At 35.7% G+C, this 24,065-nt stretch overlaps 1 protein-coding gene across 7 annotated transcripts in view; it reads right to left on the bottom strand.

Annotated features, from left to right (window-relative positions):
* TTC8 (tetratricopeptide repeat domain 8) overlaps window positions 1-24,065 on the bottom strand; it is a 45,171-nt gene that overhangs the window by 5,369 nt on the left and 15,737 nt on the right. For all 7 annotated transcript variants that reach the window (XM_072865187.1, XM_072865185.1, XM_072865188.1 and 4 more), the window contains 9 exons: window positions 21,859-21,922; window positions 21,545-21,704; window positions 20,545-20,634; window positions 16,768-16,812; window positions 10,382-10,467; window positions 8,350-8,437; window positions 4,477-4,587; window positions 2,309-2,448; window positions 864-1,038 (listed from right to left, as the gene is read on the bottom strand). In XM_072865187.1, coding sequence (XP_072721288.1) covers window positions 864-1,038; window positions 2,309-2,448; window positions 4,477-4,587; window positions 8,350-8,437; window positions 10,382-10,467; window positions 16,768-16,812; window positions 20,545-20,634; window positions 21,545-21,704; window positions 21,859-21,922 — 959 coding nt within the window. The remainder of the gene's footprint in view (window positions 1-863; window positions 1,039-2,308; window positions 2,449-4,476; window positions 4,588-8,349; window positions 8,438-10,381; window positions 10,468-16,767; window positions 16,813-20,544; window positions 20,635-21,544; window positions 21,705-21,858; window positions 21,923-24,065) is intronic.

The following is a 24,065-nucleotide window of genomic DNA, read 5'->3' as shown; positions in this document are numbered from 1 at the left end:
TGCTCTAGTGTTATGACCAACACTGACACAGCATCAGGTTAAACATTAGCAGTGACAAACGCTGAAAAATATAGGCACATCAGTTCAAATTTCAGTGTTTTAGGCAGTATAAATTAATGTGTTTATCCTAGTTGCAGTACAATCAAGATGAACAGTTGAGTTTCTCTCTGACTTAAGTTAAATCATAATCAGCATTTGAAGACAACTCATATTAGAAAGCTGTCAAAAACTTTATTCAGTAACCTTATTCTGGGCACACAGCTAAACAGAAATCTAACACAACTTCTGAAAGAACATCTGCAAAAATGAGCAGTGAATGCAAATTACTGCAGAAATGTAACAAACTTTATCACACAATTACAGTATTTCTATAGCTGTCTATAAGAGGAACATACCTTCTCAACTATGACATACATAGTGCTTTAGTGTCTGCTACATGCTGCTGAATATATATTTTTAGGACAACAGAATCGGTCTAATGCTCCATGTAACACAAATAACAGCTCAGAGAAAAACATCTTGAATTCAATTTTTTTTGTCAGATTAGCTTGTATTGCAGCAAAGGCCTTCAAGGGCTGGCACATGTTGCAATTTTTTTAGAAAGAAGGAAAGGTTAAAGACAGTGGGGAGGGAGCCTCTTTTAGCAGGAGTAAGCCACATTCTGTGAAGATGTACAGAACTTTTTTCTTTTGCCTCTTCCTCTCTACTGAAGGGTAAATAAGCCTTTAATCTGTACTGCACTTTATCCTGTACAGTATAGGGTTTCATATTTCAAAGTAGGGCAATGACTCCTTCCTAGTTATTCTTTCTCCAGTTTTTGTAAAATTATATTTATTCAGAAAGGTTGTTAATATTTTTCATACCACAGCCACATGTCCCAAGTTGTACCACACATCTGCTGTCTCCTCCTCATTTTCAGCCAAAAACAGTGCACGTTCAAATGAAGACAGTGTCATATCATATTGCTGGGCATAGAAGCAACAGAGGCCCAGATTGTTAAAAAGTTGGCAGTTATAAACACCCATCTGCAGGAGCCGTCTAGATTGAAAGAAAATATTTGTTTAACTTATTTTTTTAGATTAATTTCAAATAGGAGTTCTATTCTAAACGACCAAGTTCTCTCCTCCTTTCTCCCTGTTCTGAGAGGGTATAATAACCAAGTGTCTTACACTTGGTAAAGTTTTCATGAAGGGCAGTGCAGGGCATTTTTGATTAGTAGAATAAAAGCTGTGCAAAACAGTCTTCATGTAAATTAGATAACGTCTGTCTTTTTGACTGTGCCTCATGATCTGACTTTACTGTAAGACAGAGCTGTATGCAGACTTTCTCCATTTCCTCTTTCCAATCCCTCAACCTCAATCAAGCTGTAATTTGTTGCAGTTACTTTTTATAACTCTTCAGACTTCATTTTTTTTCTTGATTCCTGTCCTTCAGCACTGCTCTAATCAGTACCAGTACATCTAGTATATGAATCTACATTAATCTTACATTTGAAGCATAACTCAGATTTTGATTCAAACTGATGTTGTTTAATGTGTCTTTTAGAATGGAGATGTTTTATAAAAATTCTTTATTAATATTTATAGGAAAAACAGATATGCTAAGAGGGCTGGGAAAAACAGGGCTGCTGTCTGCAGCATCACTGTGAGTTTCTGAACCTAAAGCATAAAAGAGCTCAGGTCCAACAGAAATGAGACGGTAGTGCTTATATTGACTTAATCTGCTCTTAGACTTAAGAACATGAGTCAGGCTCCTTTGCACTCTGACTGTATTGAAATAAAAAGCAATTAACATTATATTTTTATTGCTTTCAGCAAAAGATGGGGGAACCCCAGCACACGTTCAAGTAAGGGATTTTGTGGTCACAACTGCTTGTGACTTCAGGTGGAGTTTTTCAAAGACTACTCTTTTTCAAAGGGTAAATAGGAAGTCCTTGTGCCTTCTGAATGCAACTGAAGTTGAGAGTAAGGTGCAGTGTTCTCAAACTGCCTTATGCTGGGAAAGATCATTTCTTGTTTATTAATCTTCTTAATCAAATAGTAACTGTTTTGACAATCTTTGTTGATACTTCTACATACTGCGCATGAAATGATGACAAGTTTTTAAGAGAGAGATGTAATTATCACTGGCTGAGAAGATACATAAGTTGGTATGCTGATTTTATGGTGATACCTGCCCAAATGCTCAATCATCCTCCCCTGCCAAATCTCCTAATGTTCTTTTTGTGCTATCAGCATTACAAAAATCAACCCTTTATATTATGCTCCCACATGTTTAGTTCCCCGTCCCTCCCCACAAGTGTACATACCTATAAAACCGCAGAGCTATCTCAGGCTGGTCTGAATAAAAATGGTTACTGCCAATGCATGCAATGGCTTCCACATGAGTATTGTCTTGTTTTAAGACGTCTTTATAGTACTCTGCAGCTGAGGAGATATTGTTCATTTCCTAAACAATTGGAAAAGATTCAGATTAATTCTACTTTTTATCACCGATTTTTATCATAAAACTTATTAAAATGTCAATCTACTGAGTGCTTTATCTATGCCCTGTACAGTACTTAACTGAGATTAATTATGCATGCTCTTACAGTTCTCGGATCGTACAATGCAACATCACTGATTGGCATCTTCAGAAGCAACACACACATCCACGAGAACGCATATTAATTTATCAGTGCTAGGTGTACCTGTCATTAACTCTATGCCATAGCTACAAAAAGAGATTTATTTGTCTTTTATTTTTTAGAAAAAGAGATTGGTCAGAAGCTTAGCATGTGCAATAGGCATTTGCTACTTTTTGCACAATGCCTTGTGATACACAGTACTTTGCAGTCAGTTTCCCAGTATGGTAACATACAGTAGACTTACTTCCCAGTCAATGTCTCAATTATTTTCAATGCTTTGTAAGTCAACTCATGAATTGCTCTGAACACAAATGACAATATAATTGCTAATGAAGAATTATTATGTGCCTTTGAAAACAGGAATCATGGATCTATTACCAAAACTTGTAGTAGCTAGGATATGCCAGTTAAGAGAACTATATTGTATAAAAATATATGCTTGGATGTATGCTACTTGGAAGATGAATTAGGGTGAACTCATTGCTGTAAACAACATCACATTGTTTCTGAGGAGTGCAAGTCACCAGAGGACTCTACCCCATATCAGAAGAAAATAAATTAAAAGATCAAAACACACTTCTGTGCTTAGAGAGGAATAATTTCTACCTGTGTGCTGTAGATACACTGTACTCTCAACATGACTAAAGAATAAGCTTTTATTTAACCTCAGCAGTGTATCTAGCTATGAAAAAATGTATTCCCTGTGATAAAAGGAAATAGTACTAAAGCAGTCCCTTTAAAAATAATGTTTTTTTAAAACCAAAAAAGGTCTACATCTATTCCTACTGTCAAAAGGTAGTGACAGCGAAGAAAAGCTCTGATTAAGATGCCCGATGCATACAGTCCACTTGTGAGTCTATGTAATGAGAACAGCCCTGTGCTGCAGTACAAATCTTTGCTAATGAAGCTATAATCCTGCAGTCAGGTATCAGTGAAAAAATAGATCCTGTCAACTATATGCTACTCTTTAATAATTCCTTAAAGGGTTATGCAATGTTATGTATGGTTCTGCAAAATAATATCCATATTAAAAACTGTTTAACAATTCAGGAAGAAAAGCCTCCAAAAATTATGCAGCTGTTTTCTTCCTTGCTGAAGGACAAAAAGGATTTAATATGAAAATGGATTAATGCTTAGGGGTTAGATGAGAATGATGAGAACAGGAAAGAATGCCAAGTATGAACAGAGACAAAAAAAAATAAATTCATGACTTTGTTTAAAACATTTGTTCTGGAATAACATCATTACCAACTTCCAGTGAAAAACAATATTAAGTCCATTGTTTGACATGAAAATACACACTTTGAAAATACAAAATACATGGTTACCAAGCTAAAATGAAACTACTTTAAAATTAATCCTACTTGAAATAACATCTACTTCCTAAACTAAGAAACATTCACATTCCAACTGTTCTCACTGGCTTAAGAAACTAACAGTAACACATAGTGCTAATAAAGACAATACTGACAAGTAGACTATTTTGCTGTTTAATCCTGCGAGCAGGCTGTGGGTGACTGGAGCAGTTTTAGTATGACGAAACATATATAAACTAGACCTAGCTACATGGACAACATCTGTACCACTTGACTTAATGTGGACTTGCGTCTGTGTGTCAAGGGTAAATACAATCTCACTAGTGTGATTAACCATTTAAACAAATAAGCCTGCAAGGCTCCCCTGACATTACTCTCGTATCTTTGTGTAATGTTACCTGTTTTGCATTAGTGATACTGAAAATCGGTGTAGTTAATTTTTGATGCCTTACAGTTATATTCAAATATTGGCTCTTTTTTCTTGCTCAGGCAGCTAACCTTGGCCACAATAAGGATTGCATAGTGGGTGCATACCTCGTAGATTCTGGCAATTCCACAAATAAGAGTCACTTCTCCAGGAAATCGATCTAACCCTTGCTTGAAAAGGTTCAAAGCTGTTACAGGCTGATCCAATCGCAAATACACCTAAGCAAATAAAAAGTGTATATAAATGTCAAATGTCTTTTATACTTGTACTGCTGTTTAACAAGGGAGATAAATAAAAGGTATGACACCCCCCTTTATGCAGTAAACCATTAGCTGAGACGGTGAATAATTCTGGGAAAATAATGGAGTGAATACTGAATAAATCTCTGTAATGAAGATAAAATAGGCTAATTAAGATAATTAAATTTGCATGCATATAATCTAGACATTATTAATTCATCTGGACATTACTAATAAACCAAAAAAGTATCTTGTTATTTATCATCATATCAAAAGAATATACTTTTGACACTGAGGTGAAGGTATCACCTTGAATATTTTCCTGTTTAATATATTTTTAAAAACTTATGTTTAGGCTTGAGAGAACTGGATCTTCAGGTTGATAGTGCTGGAATACCAGAATATGTTACTTAGTCAAATAAGACTGCACTGCACAGAGCAGTGACGCTTTCAAGTTTCCTTACTGCTCTGCCAACCTCCTGTCACAAACAATAAAATCCTGTAACAGAAAGAGGACAGTTTGGTCTCTGTGATTTTGGCTTCTGTGTTGATTATGACAATGTGTCATGTGGATAACGTTGTGTGAGAATTGGATAGAGGACATCAACGTGTTGATAGAGACCACCTCTGCAGCTGCCTGAGAGTGCAACTGTAAAGCCCTTCTCTTGTGGGGCATGGTAAATACAGCTACAGCAAAGGAAAAAAACCCACACACCTACTTTGGGAAACTAGATGGAGTGACTAATCTGTCTCCCACTGAGTGGAAAAGTGTTTTAAGTGCTCCTGTTGGAGAAATATTACATTAAATTGTGCTAATACTTGATATGACTAAAAGAGGGAAAGAATCTGTGACTAGTATCCTGACACAAACATTTTGTGATGCAATGTAAGAAAAATATCAATGTTAACTGAACACCTGAGAAACCTCCAAACACATTTGCTGTTCTGCCCTTGAGCTTCATGGACTTTTGAGTGCCAACAACCAAAATACTAGTTAAAGTCATAAGTTCTTTATTTGCATCCCTATAGCTATACACTGCTGCAAAGAATTCTTTCCTATGACCACTCAAGTGACGTTCTTAATTGTCAAAGAGTCATTGACTTTGAGTGCCCTCCTAGTAAAGGGACTGACATTTCATGTTGATCACTGGCAAAAAGGAAAAAAATACAGGCAATTTTTTCCAGTCATTTTACTAACGTGACTTGCATTTCCTGTATTAAGCTAGAAAACTAATTCCTTCTTTGTGAAAAGCAATAAAAGAGCAAGGGGTTTGGGTTTCTTTCGGGGGCATGGCAATTGGTAGACTAGGACTGCACTAATGACACCATCAATTAATATGTTGTAAAGCAATTATTTATTCCTGATGAACTCTATGTGGGCATGTTGCTGTATCTAAACCAGGCTTCAACTCATTTGCTATAGTTTTTCATTTATAAACCATGCAGCAGTTTCTGATGAATTTTACGTCTGCATTAAATTTTAAACTTTAAATAATTGTCTCCGTTGTGACTGTCATGCTCCTTATTTTCTTCTAGAAACAGTTTTCTACAACTAAATTACTCTGTAAAGAGTTTCAGTGGAAAGTACACAGATGAAAGAGAATACATGATAGCTGGGTATGACTTCTTAATTAAGAAGAACCTTGGCTGGTTGTTTTACTCCTAAACATCACCTATGTGAGTGACTTGTACAATTTATCCTAAATATGCATAGTAAGCCAGTGCACACTGCCACACCTACAAATAATTTCATATTTTCTTCGTTTAAACTGAGAAAAAATTTTAATTAGCTGGTTTTTTGTTTTGTTTGCTTGCTTGTTTTTTGACCTGATCTAGCTATGAAGCACAGCTATCTTCATATTCTTAGGGAAAAAAAATGTAAAAAATGGAGGACAGGAAACTCCACTAGATCTGCTCCTTTTTTATCTTTTTATTTTTGTTTATGAAGTATGTTTTCTGAACATTATGACTCAAGTCTGCTCTGTTGCGTCATCTGGAGGTTCACTCCAAAGATGCACTCACTACAGATCCTCTGTGCAAATATTACGCTAAGGCAACACAGCCGCAATACTCTACCGCGTAATTCCCATATCCAGTAGCACATCGCGCTGTCCAACATCTCTGCAAGACTGTAGAGCTGCTGTCCAGGTGAGTGGCAAAAGAAATTAAAAGATAGGTGGGACAACTTCCACCTACTTGCAGCTGCTTTGGGGAGACCTGCTCTTTAAGAGTATTACAGCTATAGTCATTAAGTTTTAGATGCTAAATGCAGAATGGTTCCATTTTCTTTTTGGTATCTCTCTTAGCTCTGGTAAAAATATCCCATTTCCAGCTCTTCTGGGTCATGATATACTTCGTAACTTCTCAGCAGCCCTGACTTCTTTAAAGACTCTTTATTTTTTTAGTTTTCTTTTGGTCTTTTATCTTTTCATAAATTACATTCCAAGGGAGAGTTAGCTTTCAGGAAAATATTTTCTAAAAAAACCAGACAGCTGTTGTAATAATGAATATAAACAGAAAACTAATTGGTTCCATAGTATCGGTCTGTTTGCGCAGAACTTGATGCAATCCTATTATTTTTTTAATGGCTGCTTAGGCCCAAGTCTTATCTTTTCAGTACTGTCAGATTGAGCTATATCTCAGTGCCCTACTCTATTGCCTGTCCACCCACAGTCACTAAATCATGTTGTGCGATGCTTTATAATTGAGCAAGCTGGTCTATGGAGTGGGAGGTGAAGTTCAAATGCAGCTCCTACTTGAGCTAGCAATGATGTGGGGGGATGCATCTCTCCCATAACAAATCACTATTTGTTAATCCAATTACTCTGCCAATTTAATCACTCTGTGTAGCTCGTGTTTTACAGAATGACTCCTGGTAGTGACAGAAATCTAAAATTACTAAGCTCAATTGAGTAAATTAACTACAACTGCTGTACTGAAGACAAGTCTCCAGATAGCAATGATGATCATTTAAATACAAAACATAAATTACTCAAGAAATGTAAAGATAAAGCAAGTATCATAGTATGAATATCTGAATTATCTACTAGCAGTGATGACTTTTGGATAGGCCTGTGATAGCTGGCTTAAAGGGAGCTGATAAAGAGCAACTGATTTCATCTAATTCTAGGACAAGAGGAAGAAAAACGCAGTTTTAGTTTCTCACAAGCCACTTTTTCTTGAATGTCTTCGAAAATGTTTAGAACCTGATGGGTACCCTGGTAAACAAGTAATTCTGAGGCTTAGCTGTGCCACTTGTTCTTTTAAAGCTTTTAATGCCTTTATTTTGACAGAACATTCTCTGTTTCAAGGTCTTTGCTTCCTTTAAGTTCATTTTGTTTTGATTTTGCTTGAGAAACTAGGATTTTGAGCTTCACTCTTCACTTACTGATTTATTGCATTAGTTTCCTAGGAGACCATATATAGCTACATTGTTCTTCATACTGGAACTCCAGTAATCCTCTAGCTATGTAATCCTCATTGGAGGTTAAAGCAAAGAATACAGTAACGTAGGAGATTCCCCCCCCCCCCCCCTTGAAATCTGGAGTCTCCAAATCTTTTTGTAAACTACAGACTTCAATTTCAACTGTTAGCATGTATTGCTTCAGATCTATATGGAGATCACATGCTATTAAACGTAGTGGTGTATCAAGCTCAATACTCAGCTGTGCTGGTGTATGGACTTCTCAGGGATAGTCTGGAATTTCACTTCATTCTTAAACAAGCAAATCTATGACTTACTTTTGCCAAATACAAGATTGTATCAACCATGTCCTGTTGCTTGAGAGCTGACTTAAATTGTTTTTCGGCTTCACGATATAATCCTAACCTAAAGAGACAACAGATAGATACAGAAGGTATTTGTTTGTTTGTTTTTTAAAAAAGCTTATTAAATAATGAAGCAGTGCATACTAAACCTAACATGATCTGCCCAAAAGCATACTTTAAGGTCATATATTTGTGTGCATGTTAACAAAAAACATGCTGTTAAATATATTAAGGTTACTAAGACAACCATTAAAACTATGAAAAAGGCAAATTCATTATATTTGGCCCCCTTTTGTACATGCAGCCTTCTGGTGCTAATTGAATAATGATGTACTCATTTTCATAGGACTCCTTCCTGCTCTTGGTACAGAATGGACAGTAGAAAATGAGCAATTAAAGTCATGCCTCCACCTCTACCCACATGGTTTTGGAGCAGAATTTCCTCACTCATGGCAAAGATCATGTAGATACTCTCCACTGTAAAGTTTAGGGAATGCTTAATCATCTATAAACCACTTTCTCCTAGCCTCCTATGGGAAATGGTGAAACTTCTGTTGCTGATATTAAAAATCTTTAACTGTGTGTTGAAAGTGTGCTGTATTGTAAACAGCACCACAGCTTAAGACCATCCAAGCAGATCACTCGGGAGGGGCCAGTATATGGCACATGCACCTCACAGAAGTCTGTTTCATCTCAAAAGCATTTGTTTTGCAGTATTACTGTAGCATATTTTGCAGGAATCTATAAATGCTATATAGACCACAAAATTAAGAGGACTGCATCATTTCAACAACAGCAAAAAGGTACACTTTCTCATATGCAAATTGCCTTTTCTTTCCTTCAGCCAAAGAGCACATACACTTGGTGAAGAAATACAAAACACAGCCAGAACAAGCCAGCCAAACCAAACAAACACAGCCAGTGGGGACATAAGGTAATTTTGGATCCTGGAAGTACCTGTGCCTGCTTGGATGCTTTAGTCTCTATAACACTATTCATAAAAATCCTGAGAGTGATGAATGACCTCTAAGCTCAAAAAAAAAAAAAAAAATCAGTCTAATCTTCTAAAGAATGTCAAATAAAGGTTAAGGATAGTGAAGAATTTCATTAGTTTGCACATCTAAAAAGAAGCAATAGTTTCAAGCCAAGATACAACATGGACTTTTAAAGGGCTAACTGCTTTGTATTATCAGCCTGTTCATAGATGAATTACTTACAGAATTGTAAAGACTGCAGATGATGCTTCAGTTTTTTAACAACCAATACAGCATCCATATGTTTTACATCCATGGGACAAACACATTGTAAAGAATGAAAGAGGGAGCTGCCTCAGTACGTGTTTGAATTATGGGAAGCAGGGCTGTATCAGGAGGAATTTCAACTGATTTGGTAGAAGTGGCTGTTACAACCATAGCTAGAGCCTCAGCAACCACTCTAAACTGCTTGCAACAAGCTCCCCTCCCCACTGTTGCCACTCTTTCCTCAGAGGGGCATATCACTGCACAGTGTCGGGGTACTCCTAAGTCATTTGTCACAGATGCTTGGGTATGGGGTGCCAGCCCTGAGGCTTTGGCATCTTTGGAACTGGTACTTCTTGGGCAACGTACCTCTGGCAGAAAGTGTCTAACGTGAATATTTCATCAGTCTGAAGCCTTCATTGACAGTTAATTTCTCAAGCTAATATTGTAATATTCATTTTGTGTGGTCTGTTTTAACGATAGTTCTTTGCATTTATTTACTGACTTTTCAAACAATGACTCTGAAACACATTAACAATGGTGAAGATGCAACTAATTCAGTTACTTAAAGGTACTCAATGTTGATGCCTTTGCCTCAAGCAGTTGAACATAATTGTATATTAAAGGAGATTTAACTGTAAGCACAGCACTCTCCAACTAAATACTTACTGAACTATTTCTCAGTGTTCAGCATTGCACAATACACCCAGCAGTTCAGGTCCTGCACTCATACTCACTGATCACAGAAGAAATGAACAACGGCTTACCTATAGTAGCACTTCCCAATTTGGACTTTCCACCACCAGTCCTTGAATTGTGCATGTTCAGTGGCAAGGGCTGCCAAATCTAGAGCCTTCCAAAACAAACCCATCATCTTAACATTAATACCTTCAATGTTTACACAAAGAAAAAGAACATGAAGTGAACAATGTAAAGATTTTTGGAAAGAGAAAATTTTAAACAAAAAGTCCTGGTAAACTTGAAGTAGGGGCACTGCTTTATGTTTACTATTTTTATAGCTTAGTGCATAAAGTAGCTGAAAGGATAATTTGTCCCTATAAGAACATGTAATCCAAATAGCTTGTAGTAATTCAAAGAGAAAATATAAAATTAATTGGATCAGACTCCTGAAGTGCTGCTTCAGAATATATAGAATATTTGTGTAAGCCAACACACTTTTTCCAAGCTTCCCATCCTTGTTCACTAAAAGTTGTTAAAAACAAGTAAAAATACACTAAAATAAAGAAATCAGTTCAGCCAGTTTGAAATACTGTAGAACCTGTCATCTCGTTGCTAATACCAGGCTGCCTCCACTTCTGGGAACTCTCAGATGTGTACAGTAAGAAATACTTCTTCCTTTAAAAAGTCTATGATGTAAATAATTATTTTATGGCAGATAGGAAAAACAGATAAATATTCTAAGAAATAGACAGTTATTGAAGAAGGTGGAGGTCTAAAATCTCTTATCTGGTATATTGGAAAAGTAGGTATGCTAATCAATGTGCTACCATCAGCCACCCACAGACAGAATCTATGGCTCTTCATGTTTTAGCTGTCATTTCAACATTTCTGTTAAAACAAATAGATGTGTGTTCTGTACCAAGACCTACCAAAGAAGTAATTGTTAGTGTTCATTTTTTTTAAATTGCATTTTGTCCCAGAACATATCAAAGCCATGCAACGTTTCTTATTTATATTTAGGGATATCATCAGAAATAGTCTAAAAAGCCTTAACGCAGTATTTTTATAACAAAGAACTGACCTTTTTTTTGTTTTCATAAACATTTTGCAGACCACAGAAATCAGAAACTAGCTATCTATTAGGAACAATATGGAAAAGTTCTGTGCACTGGCCACTCAGTAGCAGAAGAACCAGTAATTTCCAGGAAAAAAATAATCTGAATACTTGAAATACTAGAAAGAGCCTAATTTAGTGACATCTACCTTTGGGTTTGATCCCTGTTCTTTCTGCTAGCAAAATGAGGCTGCAAGTAATCAACAGGTGTAGATTTGACATAGCACAGCAAAGTCAGCGGAGCTACAACACCTTAGACAAGTTGCTCTCTGTTTGCTCTGTGAGAAAGAATAATTTGTTTTCTGCAGGAATTCAGGCTAAGGAGTTGCACTGATGCTCTCCTCAAAGAGAAAGAGACAGTTGTCATTCCCTGCCTCTGCAACAGGAGAGAGAAAACTGAGGAAAGCTTACAAATCTGAAGTCACTACTTCTTCCAGTTACGTGGAATCCTTGAAGACCTCAGATGGCAGCTCTTATCTCGGTTGCCCTCTGTTTCTTAATGGCTTTGCAAATTGCACAACAAGGCCTCTGGACACTACAGCTATAATGGGGAAGAAGCTTGCTTCAAGACAGAAATTATCAGTTTCCCTTCCAGACAAATACTTTCTTTCATCTGAAGGCATATACGCAATTTTGTCCCAGTACTGGGAAAATTTGGGAAAGTAGTTATGTTAAAACATCGGTTACTTTTGTCGCATTTACAAATGTATAAACAATGCGTGTGTCTGTCAAATACCACACCTGCTTCTAATGCAGCATGAGCAGCCACTTAAAATGAGTAAGGACCATACTGCAAATAACGTACTTCAAAGAGCTTTCCTTAGAGTGCTCTGATGACAAGTATTGAAGGAGAAGGACTGAATTTCAAAAAACGATCCCTTCTGTAGCTACACATTCCGCTTTCTTTCTGGTACCCTAATTATTTCTGATAACTATTTTATGCAAGGGTAACAACTCTGGCTGCTATTGGAAAGTGGGAACTAAGACTGATGTTAGTGTCTACTAACATCAGCAGTCTATTTGTCAGTGCAGATCCTGAACTCTTACTGGGATCTTATTAGTAACATGAAGAAACAAAGTATGACTTCCTTTTTAAGTTAGTTTCTGAAATTCAGTCCTGTTTTTATACTTTCCTATTAAGGAAGTAGGAAAGGAATAGGAAAAATCCTGTTTCTGATACTTTACAAAAAACTTGAATCCAAAAATACTACAAATGTTACCAACATTTCTAAAAAGTGTCTGCCTGAAAAGGCTTTGTGCATATCAATGGCAGCTTTTTGCATGCTAGTAGTTAGACTTTCTGCTGGTATTACAACAAAGTCTGTTGAAAATGTGACCTTTGAAATGTTAGTAAAGTGATTAAAATAGACTTTTAAAAGTCAAAGCCTTCACCTTGCTATGCCAATACCAACTGCTAGCATATTTCAATTTCAGTTTGCTGCAAACTTTTTTTTTTTTTTTAAATTGCACAGTTTAGGTACAAATCAATGTTCAATCTGCACAGCATGTTAATTTAAAACCAACCTATAATAGCAGTTGTAAGTGTTATGCCTGTCTTGTTACTCATGTATGCAGGAGTCCATTTCAATAACAGTCTTAGCCCTAGGAAGCCTTTCAGAACAAGTTTATTTTACTCTCAGTTCTTATATTTGTGCAAATAAAAATAATAAAACCCCCTAATACTTAGTGGGTTTTCTGTTTAAAAAAAAAAGTTTTTCTTAAAGAATGAATCAGAGCTGTTTTTAAATGAAAAAGAATGTAGATTCTTTAATTGTAACTCTATTTAGCATGATTCTGAGATTCTTTTTTTTACCATTACTTTCCTTGACTAAACTGTATTATAACTAAGACTTCCAAATTGTCCACCAGCTGTAACTCACTATAAAACAGCTTGTAGAGTTGTGGTAATTTACTATTGTATTGCAAAATTAAATTGGTAAATGTACATTTGTTTGAAACGTAGTCATTTCATACAAAGTATTGTATGCACCAAGAAATTAGATAGATGGAAACAACAGCAGCATCTGCTTCTTCTTTCATGTGCTGTTGAATGGCAGTAATTCTCCCAGCAACAGTTATTGACTAAAGTCTTATTTGTAGACAAATCAGCACAGGATAGTCTATAAGATAGCTGAGTAAATGACATTAGCCATAGTCGATTTAACACAATTTCTTTTGGTGAGTGCCTTCTGGATTTCTATAGTTTGTAAATCTAACATAATTCCATTATAAATAGATTTCTATTAGAGACTATAAACTTCTGAATATTAGGAAGAACTAAGGAAATATCAGAGGTTATGACTTCTGGCCCCAAGTATATATCGTACACTCATTATTCTTCCTCAGGACAACGTGTCTTGTCATCATTACCCACCTGTGAATAATGGCAGAATACGATGTCACAGTCTACTGCTGAAAAAAGTAGCAGCTGAACTATTTCTGGACAAGTCTTTTAAACTGCCCTGCTCTTACAGCATTTAGCCCATAAAATGGCTTTTAGAAATAGCTCAAGGGGTACAGAAAGTCAGTTATTAAGCATATGTGTTCAAAAGGAAACAAGTCAAGAACAATAATGGATAGGGCAATAGTAATTTCTTCATAGAAGTGTTTAATTTTTGATTAAATAAGATTAAAGACTTTTGAATGCATTTTCAACTGCTGAAAAAGCTCAGTGCTTCTCTCTTCTTCTTGCATCCCCACGTTTCTGATAATTGATAGATTACAGATGTATTTACTTTTAATTTGAACCAAGTTCCTAGCATTATTTGTCTAGTTCAATGCACACTGATTAATGATATTTCTCAACTGAAATTGCTGAGGCTTTTTTTTTTTTTTTAATTTCTACATACTGGCTGAATACTAAACAGAAGATAAATAATAAAACTGCCTTTGCTTTTTATAATAATGCAGTTGAGAACAGTACAGACTGTTCCAGATCAGCACAGTGACAAAGGAAGGATATCGTCACTACTACTTTTGTGTTTTATTTGCAAAACTGCAGGAGCTGGTCTTCCAATTCTACCCATGCAGAAAGTCCACAAGCAGAGGCTTTTTAGTCTATACAGTCACAAACTTAAGCCAATTTCCCAGGCTTCCAAGCCCTCCAAGCTTTTTCATCTCATCTCATGCAGAAAAGTGTTGTTTTGTTTTTTTTTTTTAAGAATGTGCAACATCACACAGTAGCAGGTAATACAAAGATGCAAGAGATGTCAGTGAATGTTCTAATGGGTAATCAAACAAGATCCAGATCAACATTTAAATAGTTAACATATGTGCTGTTTCTCTGCTGAATCCTAAGTGACCAAATTCTTTTCAGGGAGAAGCAAGAAAATGAATTAGTGAAATGCCATTGGTAGGAGAGGTGAATGAACAGTGATGCAGCCAAATTTAAGCAGAAGTGAAGGTATTTCTTTTTTTGTTTAAGAAAAATTAATGCAGATGAGGTTCAAAAGGAAGGGAGGACAGTTTGGAGAATAAAATTATATTGAAAATGGTGTAGAAAGCGCAGAAGAAAAGACAAATGAAAGCAAACAAGAGAAAGCAAACTGAACAGTTAAAAAAAAATCTCTTCAGAGATACACATTACATTATAAAGGCACCTTGTACTGTGAAGTGTGACAATTTTTTTTCCTACAAGATGCTATCATTAACCAAAGATGTTGATCTCCTTCTCATTACACAATAAACAATGGTGACTAAGCTGACACTTCTTTGCTTATGGACATTTATTCAAATGGCTAGGGTGCATAAAAAACCATAGGCAAAACTTCTCCTGCAAGACAGTGATTCGGGATTCTCAGTAAGGATTTCAAAATACATGCAGTGGTGTAAAAACATCTTACAGTTTTTTTCTGGAGTGCTTGGAAAATTCCTTGTATTATATGAAATTATCCGTCTAACCTAGAGATCCTGCATGTCCTTAAAGTGTAGGTCACAGGCACGTGCAGAATCTTATCAAGTGACCCTTTTATTCTTAGTGAACTGAGTTCTCAGTACCAAACAACATAAGTTGTAATTGTTAGTGGCATAAAACCCAGACATTTTCTTCATATTCAGTATCAGAATATGAAATGTTAATTGCTATTTCTCTCTGACATTTCTGACACTTGCACTTACTGTTTCAACCACATTTTGGATTAATAGTGCATTGCAATTCAATCCTCTTAAAAGAACGCTATGCAATAAATTGACAGTGTATAACCATAATCATTTGATACTAGATTAAAAGTTTCACATAGCAGTACATTTGGAAATGGTTCTGATCTATGTCAACAACAACAAAATATTTTTTGTGTGTTATCATTAACTGGAGAGTTTAACTTCAGATCTAATCACACACCAGTTAGTAGTATTGCAGAAAATGCAATAACTGTTTAGTCAGCTACGCATTATTGACACAAACAGTTCTTTCAAACAAACTTCAAGCAGGAATTTTTATTCCATTTCAACTGGGTGCATATATCTAACACAGTAATGAAATATTTTGACACTTTATTCATTGAATAAATTATTTCCCTGGATGAACTGCCAAAGAAGTTCTGCAACCTTCATCTATTTCTGAAAGTTTAAACAATATGTAACCAAACTTGATCTTACCCATTCAGTGCAGTAACATATGAAGAACCACAGAAGAAAAATTCTGTATAGGGTAAGAGGGAAACTGTATAATTAGGAAAACTTTTGGAGAATAAATGCTATAGACAATCATATGGACAATATAATCTTTCCCTTGAGGCCACAAAACACCTCAGCACTATGTAATTAAATTTCTTTAAAAAGTGTCCAAAGTCCTATTGATATTTTGGTTTTCCGCAGTTTTACAAATACCTTTCCTTTCTATTCACCCAAATACATAAACAAGCGTCTCAGTAGTTTAAAATGTCAAATGATGTTAAATTCGATCACTAACTATTTTGTCAGATATTTTCACCTTCTTCTGTTAACAGACAGTCTTCCTTAACTTGTTGCTTGCTCTCAAGCCTCAGGAACTCTGAACTTTCTAGGCAGTTCAGCTACCTAACATGTAGTTTCAGCTACTGCTCAGGCTCCAGAAAATTCTGTTACCATGAAATCATTAGATACAGGGATCTTATGTTGACAGATGAGGGACCTAGTTTTAAGCATTAGAATGTTTTACTTCTCAAAAAAGAGAGCAATCCATATCTTGGTATTTGCAAATTATCATCCCTGATTATCACCCCTGTAAGAAAGGATTTCTCTTTCTTAAACAACTTTTAATGCTTCCCTTCTGTACTCAGATGTGATGTACTACCTGGATCCTTAGTTTAGCAGAATACTGACAGAAATAACTGAGTGATACTTAGTAAAAACTGAAAATGGAACATATGAATTACTCACATTTTTTACGTCATTTTCATGGTGAAAAATATATTCGAACAATGCCTGTCAGAAGAATATTTAAAACATTGTCATATTTGAAGATAAAAAATTATAATATTATTTTAGAGGAACACAGAATCTTCATTATGTTAGGCAGAAATTAATTCTTTATGAAAGCAATCACATTCACACATCACAATTGCTGACATTTACATTTAATTAAGACTTGAATAGACAAAAACTATAGATGTGCTACATTGTCATTACAGGAAAGCATTTTAATTCTTAATTTGTTGCAAGAGATTAGTGGAATTGTCTCTTATCTTTGGTCCTTAAAGTCACTTTAAAAAAAAAAAGGGGGCAGCTATAATTTGAAAGTGAATATAGATTTGAAAACCTGGTATCATTTCCATGACTTTTTAACTGTAAAATCAACAAGTGATCTAACAAAGACTTTTTGCAATGTATAGTTAAGTGCTTCTGTAATGCAAAGGCTACTTAAATTAAACATAGGTTTATTAAGAATGTAAGCTGAGCAAATTTTGCCTTAGGGAAAAAAAAATTCTAAACCCTACAGAATTTTGGGACCTGTAAAGGAAAAACTTTTTTTTTTATTTGTAAATGGTAAATGTTAACAATATTGCACTTCTGAAACACAAACACACCATCATAATACCAAAGCTTAAAGAAGTTACATGCATCAGCTGTGCTGTGGTAACTGCTCATAAGCCCACAACAACTGCACGGTAATATAACTGCACCTTTGCTTACTCCTGTATAAAGCTAAGCAAGTCATACTACCTTGTAGTTGTTCTGCACTAGAATATAGAATAGTATTTAACAGGTAATGGGGGTGGCATTTTAAGTGAATAAAATGATGTTGAAAGATACTAGATAACTAAATGGAAACTGGAAGCCTCTATTCCCAGAAATGTAGCATGGGTGCTAGTAACACAAGGTTCAGTTGAGTTGAACCTTGATCTTTTTCTGCATCCAAAATCCCAGGTCTTCATTGCTTCGAAAGAACAGACCGTTTTTCTAAATTCTTATTATTCATTATGAAAAACTAAAATAAAATATTGCCCCATGAGGAAAGAACTAAAGAACGAGACAGCAGTCTTCTAAGGGCTTCCATGACTCTTCTGCCAGCTTTTCTTACACAAAATTCTTAAAAGATTTACCTTAAGGGAACTAGAGAATTACTAATGAATTGTCATGTCTGGTGAGGAAAGTAAACCATAACCTACTTTTCTTCTACTTTTGGTCAGAAAAGACTCTGAACAGATGATTAAAACACATTAAAGAATTATAAATAAAAACACATTTATAGGGAGATTAGAATAGGTGGATAACAAAAGAATAGAAAATAAAGAAGTAGTGGAACATTTCCTCCTCTAGTTCAGTAACAGGGAAGCATTCAGTAAAAGTGAGTAAATCTAAAGTGATGAAAAAGATGTTTTCTTGCATGGCTGGCACAAGGAATTTACTGCTGTTATCTATAGGCCCTGACCTTCAAAAGGATTTAAATGACTGAACATTCACTTGGATAAAAATATCTAGAGTTATCATAATAACTCTATTAAAAATCCACAAGCTAAAAAAGATAAAACTTCCTGTTTCATGCCATAAACCAGTTGCTAACTGAGATTTACCAGAGGCGCTCTCTGGCAACAGGTGATACGCCATATGTCTACTATGGAGTTTCCTGCAATAGTCCTTAACATGGCTGATGCTAGTCAAAGAGAAGCCACATTCCTGTATACTTCAAAACATTAGAAGACCTAGTCATACAATGAAAAGATAGATAATCTAACTTTAAAAAAGATGCAATGAGTATACTTTGCAAACACATGAGGAAGAAGTATGTAGGAGGAGTATATACCAACATGAATACACGGCTAATTATGTGAATTTAATAGTTGCAAGATTTATCATCTTTTTGCACCTGGGAGAGGTGACAGCTCAAAGGGCTTTAAAACTTCAATCAATGATTCTTAACACAGAGTGCAGTCTGCAGTCTCGCCTCCTGCTTTGGCTTTAGCCTTAATGCTGTCTTGTTTAAAAAAAGTTATAAATCCATGTAGCTCCAAATTTAAACTTAGATCTTACATTCTGTGTGAAATGTTAATGTCATAATGTATTAGTTTCATAATACTGACAAGTACACTTGCTGCCTATGGATGTTTCTGTGACTGCTGCTTTACACTTTTTGGCTTAAGCCTCTTTTCATACGAAACTGAAGGAAGACAGAGCTATCCCATTGTCCCAGAAAATGCTAATTAAAAAACAAAATTGTTAAAAATATCTCATTCCTGAGAGCTGTTGCTGAGAATAAATATTTCACCTGAAAGCTAACCTACCTACTTAAATAGCATATAGAGTTACCAAACACAATTAAAAGCTAGCTGTCTTCAAGCAGAAGAACTAGGCCTGGTTTCTTATGGATGTGTCTTGTGTTTCTTAATCCTTCCCAGGTTTCTTACATTCTCCCTATTTTATAGACTGTGATGGATTTAGCATAATGTGTGTGCTGGCTGATTGCTGGCAGGGAAATAATTGGACAAAAGGCCTGCAGTTTTTTTCAGAACTGATAAAGAACTGACTCATAACTGCCCTCAGATGATAGTTTGGAAGTCTTTCATTATCTCGCCAGACTAGAACTTACTAGATTTGAATCTATTCTTCTGCCTAGTTTGGTTAAGAGGCCAAGGGACAGAGATGTAAGGAGTGGATGAAGAACACAGTGCAATCACACAAAATTTATCTCCTTTGAAAACCACATTGAAAAGCAATGCCCTACATCAGTCTACATCAGGTTTTAAAAAGCAAAGTAATTTGCTAATCATTTATGAAAAATTATTAACTAAAGTTTTGAACCGGAAGAACTAATTTCCACCAGCAGATTATTAGGTACTGCTAGCCTTCTAACAGTGTTCACCACTATGTTTCTCAAAATAGACTGAATACATACAGGTTCTTTCAACTCTAGATTGCTAGCCAAATGGAGCTCCTGAGAGTGTCTGATAGCCGTTTGACGATACCTTGTGCAAAATGAGTTGTTCGTCTCAGCCCAACAGTTGTTTTTTGTGAACAAAGTATGCACAGAAAACATCTTCATCTATACAACTAACTGGTTGTGCTGGGGAAAGATTCAACTGAAAGGCCAGAGAGTGATAAATCGTTACACAACTTTTAGGTCCCTTCCACTCAGAGCTGAAACCTGTAAGTTGGGCAGATAACCTGGATAAACTTGTTCTATTGGCAGATAGTCTCAGTTTCAATGGCTGTCAATCATAAGATCTTAACTGAAAATGAAGAAGAATTCTGAACAAAAAGATGAAATCTTTTTATATAAAAAGTGTTAACTCGTGCCATAAAATCAAAGGGAAAAATCCAAACCATTTGAACATTTTTAGGCCAGGATTGCCATCTATTTGTACACAGAACCGCATATCCAGACCCTAAGGAGGGTTCTGCTGTTTTTTTTCCTCCTCGCTTTTTTTTTTAATTGGCCTTCATCATTCCTATATGCACAGTTCAAAGTTATTTGCCAATGGAATATTTCATTCTATAAAAATGTTTTTCCTAGGTTACACTTTCAACATAACCTCTTCAAACGTATTTTCAAGTGTGGTAACCACTGTCAAAAGATAAGTAACACACCATTTTTCTGAACTTTACATCTACAACACAGTTCATCATTGTTTGTATCCCCAATCCCATGTACAGATACATTAGAATGATGTCAGAAAGTAAGAAAAAGCTATCACAACACTAACCAAAATAATTACATACCTTTGCCAGTTTGGGTTTTTGAGAATATTTTGCTAAATTCAGCCGAGACAGATTTATGAAAGGGCCATCTGGATTTGTTAGCATTGAAGCCTGAAGGGGAGAAAGAAGTTTGTAAGTGGGAAGATCCCCTACACTTTTCCTGAAAATTTTCAAAATATTAGTACTATTTTAAAAAAAAACCAAAAAACAAGCAAAAAACACAAACAAAGCATTTGTAGATGCATTGCTCTACTGTGCAGTACAGACTCTTCTTACTGAATTTCATCTTTTCTGAAAGCCAGGAATTTGTCCTGCTCCTATACAGTCCCTGAAAGAGGTTGCATGAATAACCTTCTGGAATTACCTTTTTCTTCCCCCTCTCCACTATTTCCATAATGTGCCTCAGCATGTAGCTTGGACTAAGTGTTAGATGGAGTGAAGGTAGTTGGGATACATAACAAAAAAATCTTCAAGAAAGATTTAGGAAGATTAGTTCATACCTGTGATAGTGAGAAGATATCATGTTTTGCCATTAATATGATGTTAATCTGTATTACATATTCATGTCAGTTGCAGTTTATTAATTTTGCCAATAGGACTGGATAAAACTAGTATAATTTATTTTCCTTATCTTCTGAAGTGACAGACACTGAGATATTAGTAATTGTTTTTTAATAAACTGAAAAACTTGGAGAAGGTTTCAACGTAGTTATGGTGAAATCATGTTATAGTCTTTTCATGGCCTTCAGTGAATAAAAATGAGTCTCACAGAACTTGTGAATTTGGAATTTATGTGAATTTTTGTGAACTTGTGTACATTTTTTATATAAACAGACTAGCAAACTAACAAGAAGTAACATTTTCAAACTCTACTTTGAAAACAATTTAAACAAAAAATTAAAACTGCTCACCTCCTTCAAACTTGAGTTTAGATGCAGCTTTTAAGTCAACTACAATGCCACTGTACCATATACTATAACCAAGAAAGCCATCATTCTGAGAACAGAGTCAAACAACTTACCGTTCCTAGCCTGACATATCTCCCAGAAGCACTAGTAATTGGACGAGCTGTGAGAGCTGTTCGAGGTGTTTTTATAGCCTGTTCCATAGTACTTGGCCGTCCACTTTGCGTGCCGGGTCTCACAAATCCCGTAATAGGTCTTCCTGATTGAGTTACTGGCCTGAAGATGTTAAGCACATTATCCTTATGTTGAGTGGTATTTATCGATAGAGAATTTAAACACCTATATCTGAAGCATGTCATTTTCAGAAGTTAAATTTAGGATTTTCTCATTTGTAACTAGCCACATTTTTAAAAAATAAACAATCACATACCTAACAGCTGGGCTGGGGCCTCCACCTTGGCTAGTTCCAGGGAGTTTCAAAGATGTTCCTGGTCCTATAAAGTAAGAGCATTTCTCACTTCACATTGAGATGCTACACCCTTATCCAGGGGACTTTAAAAAATGATTGTTTCTTACAATAAACTGGAAATTTCTTTGTTCAAACTGAGGGGACATAGCACTAGACAAAGAAGACAAAAAACAAATATTGCACTGTACTACTGATAAATTGTCAGACTATTGCAAGAAACCACCACAATGAACATGGTTTTCTCACTTTTACCCTTCCCATTCTCTCCCCCACCCCACCTGGGGGGAGTGAGTGAGCAGCTGTGTGGGGCTTAGCCCACAATTCTCAAGAACATCTTAGGAGCAACAGATAGCATTGAAGTAAGAAAGGTTACTGGAACAATGAGATCATGCTAATTTGAAATGGTACATTTTCTATCTGGGACTAAAATAGCACCCAGAGTTGAGTAAGTAAACCAAAACCTTCAGCTATAGGGCAGATGGAGAATGATATCTCATGTCATTAGACCCATGTAGGACTCCCACCCACAATTTAGGGCACAGTAAAGTTCAAACTCATCTATATCTAAAGGTCATCAACAAAAATACTGAATTGGCTTGAGCCCAGGTGAACAGAGGAAGGGTCCCTCTTTTCACATATTTCTGTTTTGACAGTGGATCATTAAGAATTATTAGTTCCTGCATGTAGATTTTCCATCACCTTCACTGACATTTGATTATAGTCAGTTTGTCTAACCTCCTAAGTGAATGTCTAAGAGATGGTTTTAAAAACTTGGTTAAAAGCAAGATATGACATCTGTATGTTCTGGTCTGTTCACTGCTTGTTACCATGTATGGAAAGAAATGAGATTTAAGTTGACACAGCCAGTTCTTGACAAATCACTGTTACTCATTTACTTACTTTCCAGATGCTTATGAACTGCTTTTATTCCAAATGTTTCCAAGAACTGAAGTTAAACGGATAGGTAGATAGCTCCTTCCTTCTTTTTTTCCTCAAGATAAACCCCAAGTTTGCCCTTCTTTTAGCCTTCTCTCTCTCCCGCCGTCAAGCTGTAATTACCTCTGAGATACTACCAGTCCATTGTCTAAGCAAGTTCAGTAGACTTGTCCAAATCAATAACTTCTAACTCAACCTAAATACCTTCTAGCTTTTTTAATCCATGCTGATACCAAACACCTCTGACTCCAATATTAGAGTAGCCACCTGGCTACAGCTTTATTAAAGTTAAATAATACAAAAAAGGTATTATACCATGATCTCCTTCATAAAACCAACTAAATATGTAAGTGATGTTAAAATAAGGACCAAAACTCAGGATTCTCTCTCTTCTGGCTGGCCGCACTTAGGATCTCTGTTGCTTACTTGCTCTTTATAGTCCTGTGAATCTTGAATTTTTCACTCCACAACAGAAAGGGTGGACAGTCCACCCAGCAGAGTTTCTAACATAACTAGGGCATTCTTCTGAGAAATGGAGAAAATGGCTTTCAACTTTTCAGGCTAGCAGACAATGAACTAGTCTTCCACTTTCTGAGCCTTTTTTTTTTTTAACTACTGCAATAATATAAAAAAGGTAGGACATTAAAATCCCTTTTCCAGACACGTTTTTTAATAACTACAATTGTTTTATGCTTTTGGTGTACTGGGAGAATGCTTACAGGATTTAGCTCCCTTGATCTCACCCCAGGCAACTCAGTCCTTACTCTGAGAATCCCAAATGAACTAGCTATGAATAGGCATCAAGAGGCCACAGCAGTGCATGTGACCACTAACAGCAACAAAATTCAAGAGCGTAATTTCAGCAGTTAGTGATGACTGCAGATGACTCTAACTCCCTAGTTAATGAAACAGCTGTGATTATCCATAATGCCAATTAGTATGAGTTTCTGAAAACTATGTTGTCAAGGTAACACTTTTAAACAAGATTACAACCTTAGCTGATAAAATTGATGGTGTTAAGAGTCCAAAGGTAATATATTGGGAATTATCTGTAAAATGATGCTATAGGACATTTTTATTAATAAACAAGACTGATGGAAAATTAACACAGCAAAATTATAAAAATTTAAAAACTGGAAGACAGATTTCATTATATATGTGTGAAGAGGAACCACAGAAAAGAAGTCATTTCCAGGGGACCCTATACAATTTAGTAATTATTTAATAATGCA

The sequence above is a fragment of the Ciconia boyciana genome, chromosome 6 (genome assembly GCF_034638445.1).
Source record: "Ciconia boyciana chromosome 6, ASM3463844v1, whole genome shotgun sequence".
Taxonomy (NCBI): domain Eukaryota; kingdom Metazoa; phylum Chordata; class Aves; order Ciconiiformes; family Ciconiidae; genus Ciconia; species Ciconia boyciana.
The sequence above is the reverse complement of the archived record's forward strand: the minus strand, read 5'-3'. Positions and strand labels throughout refer to the sequence as shown.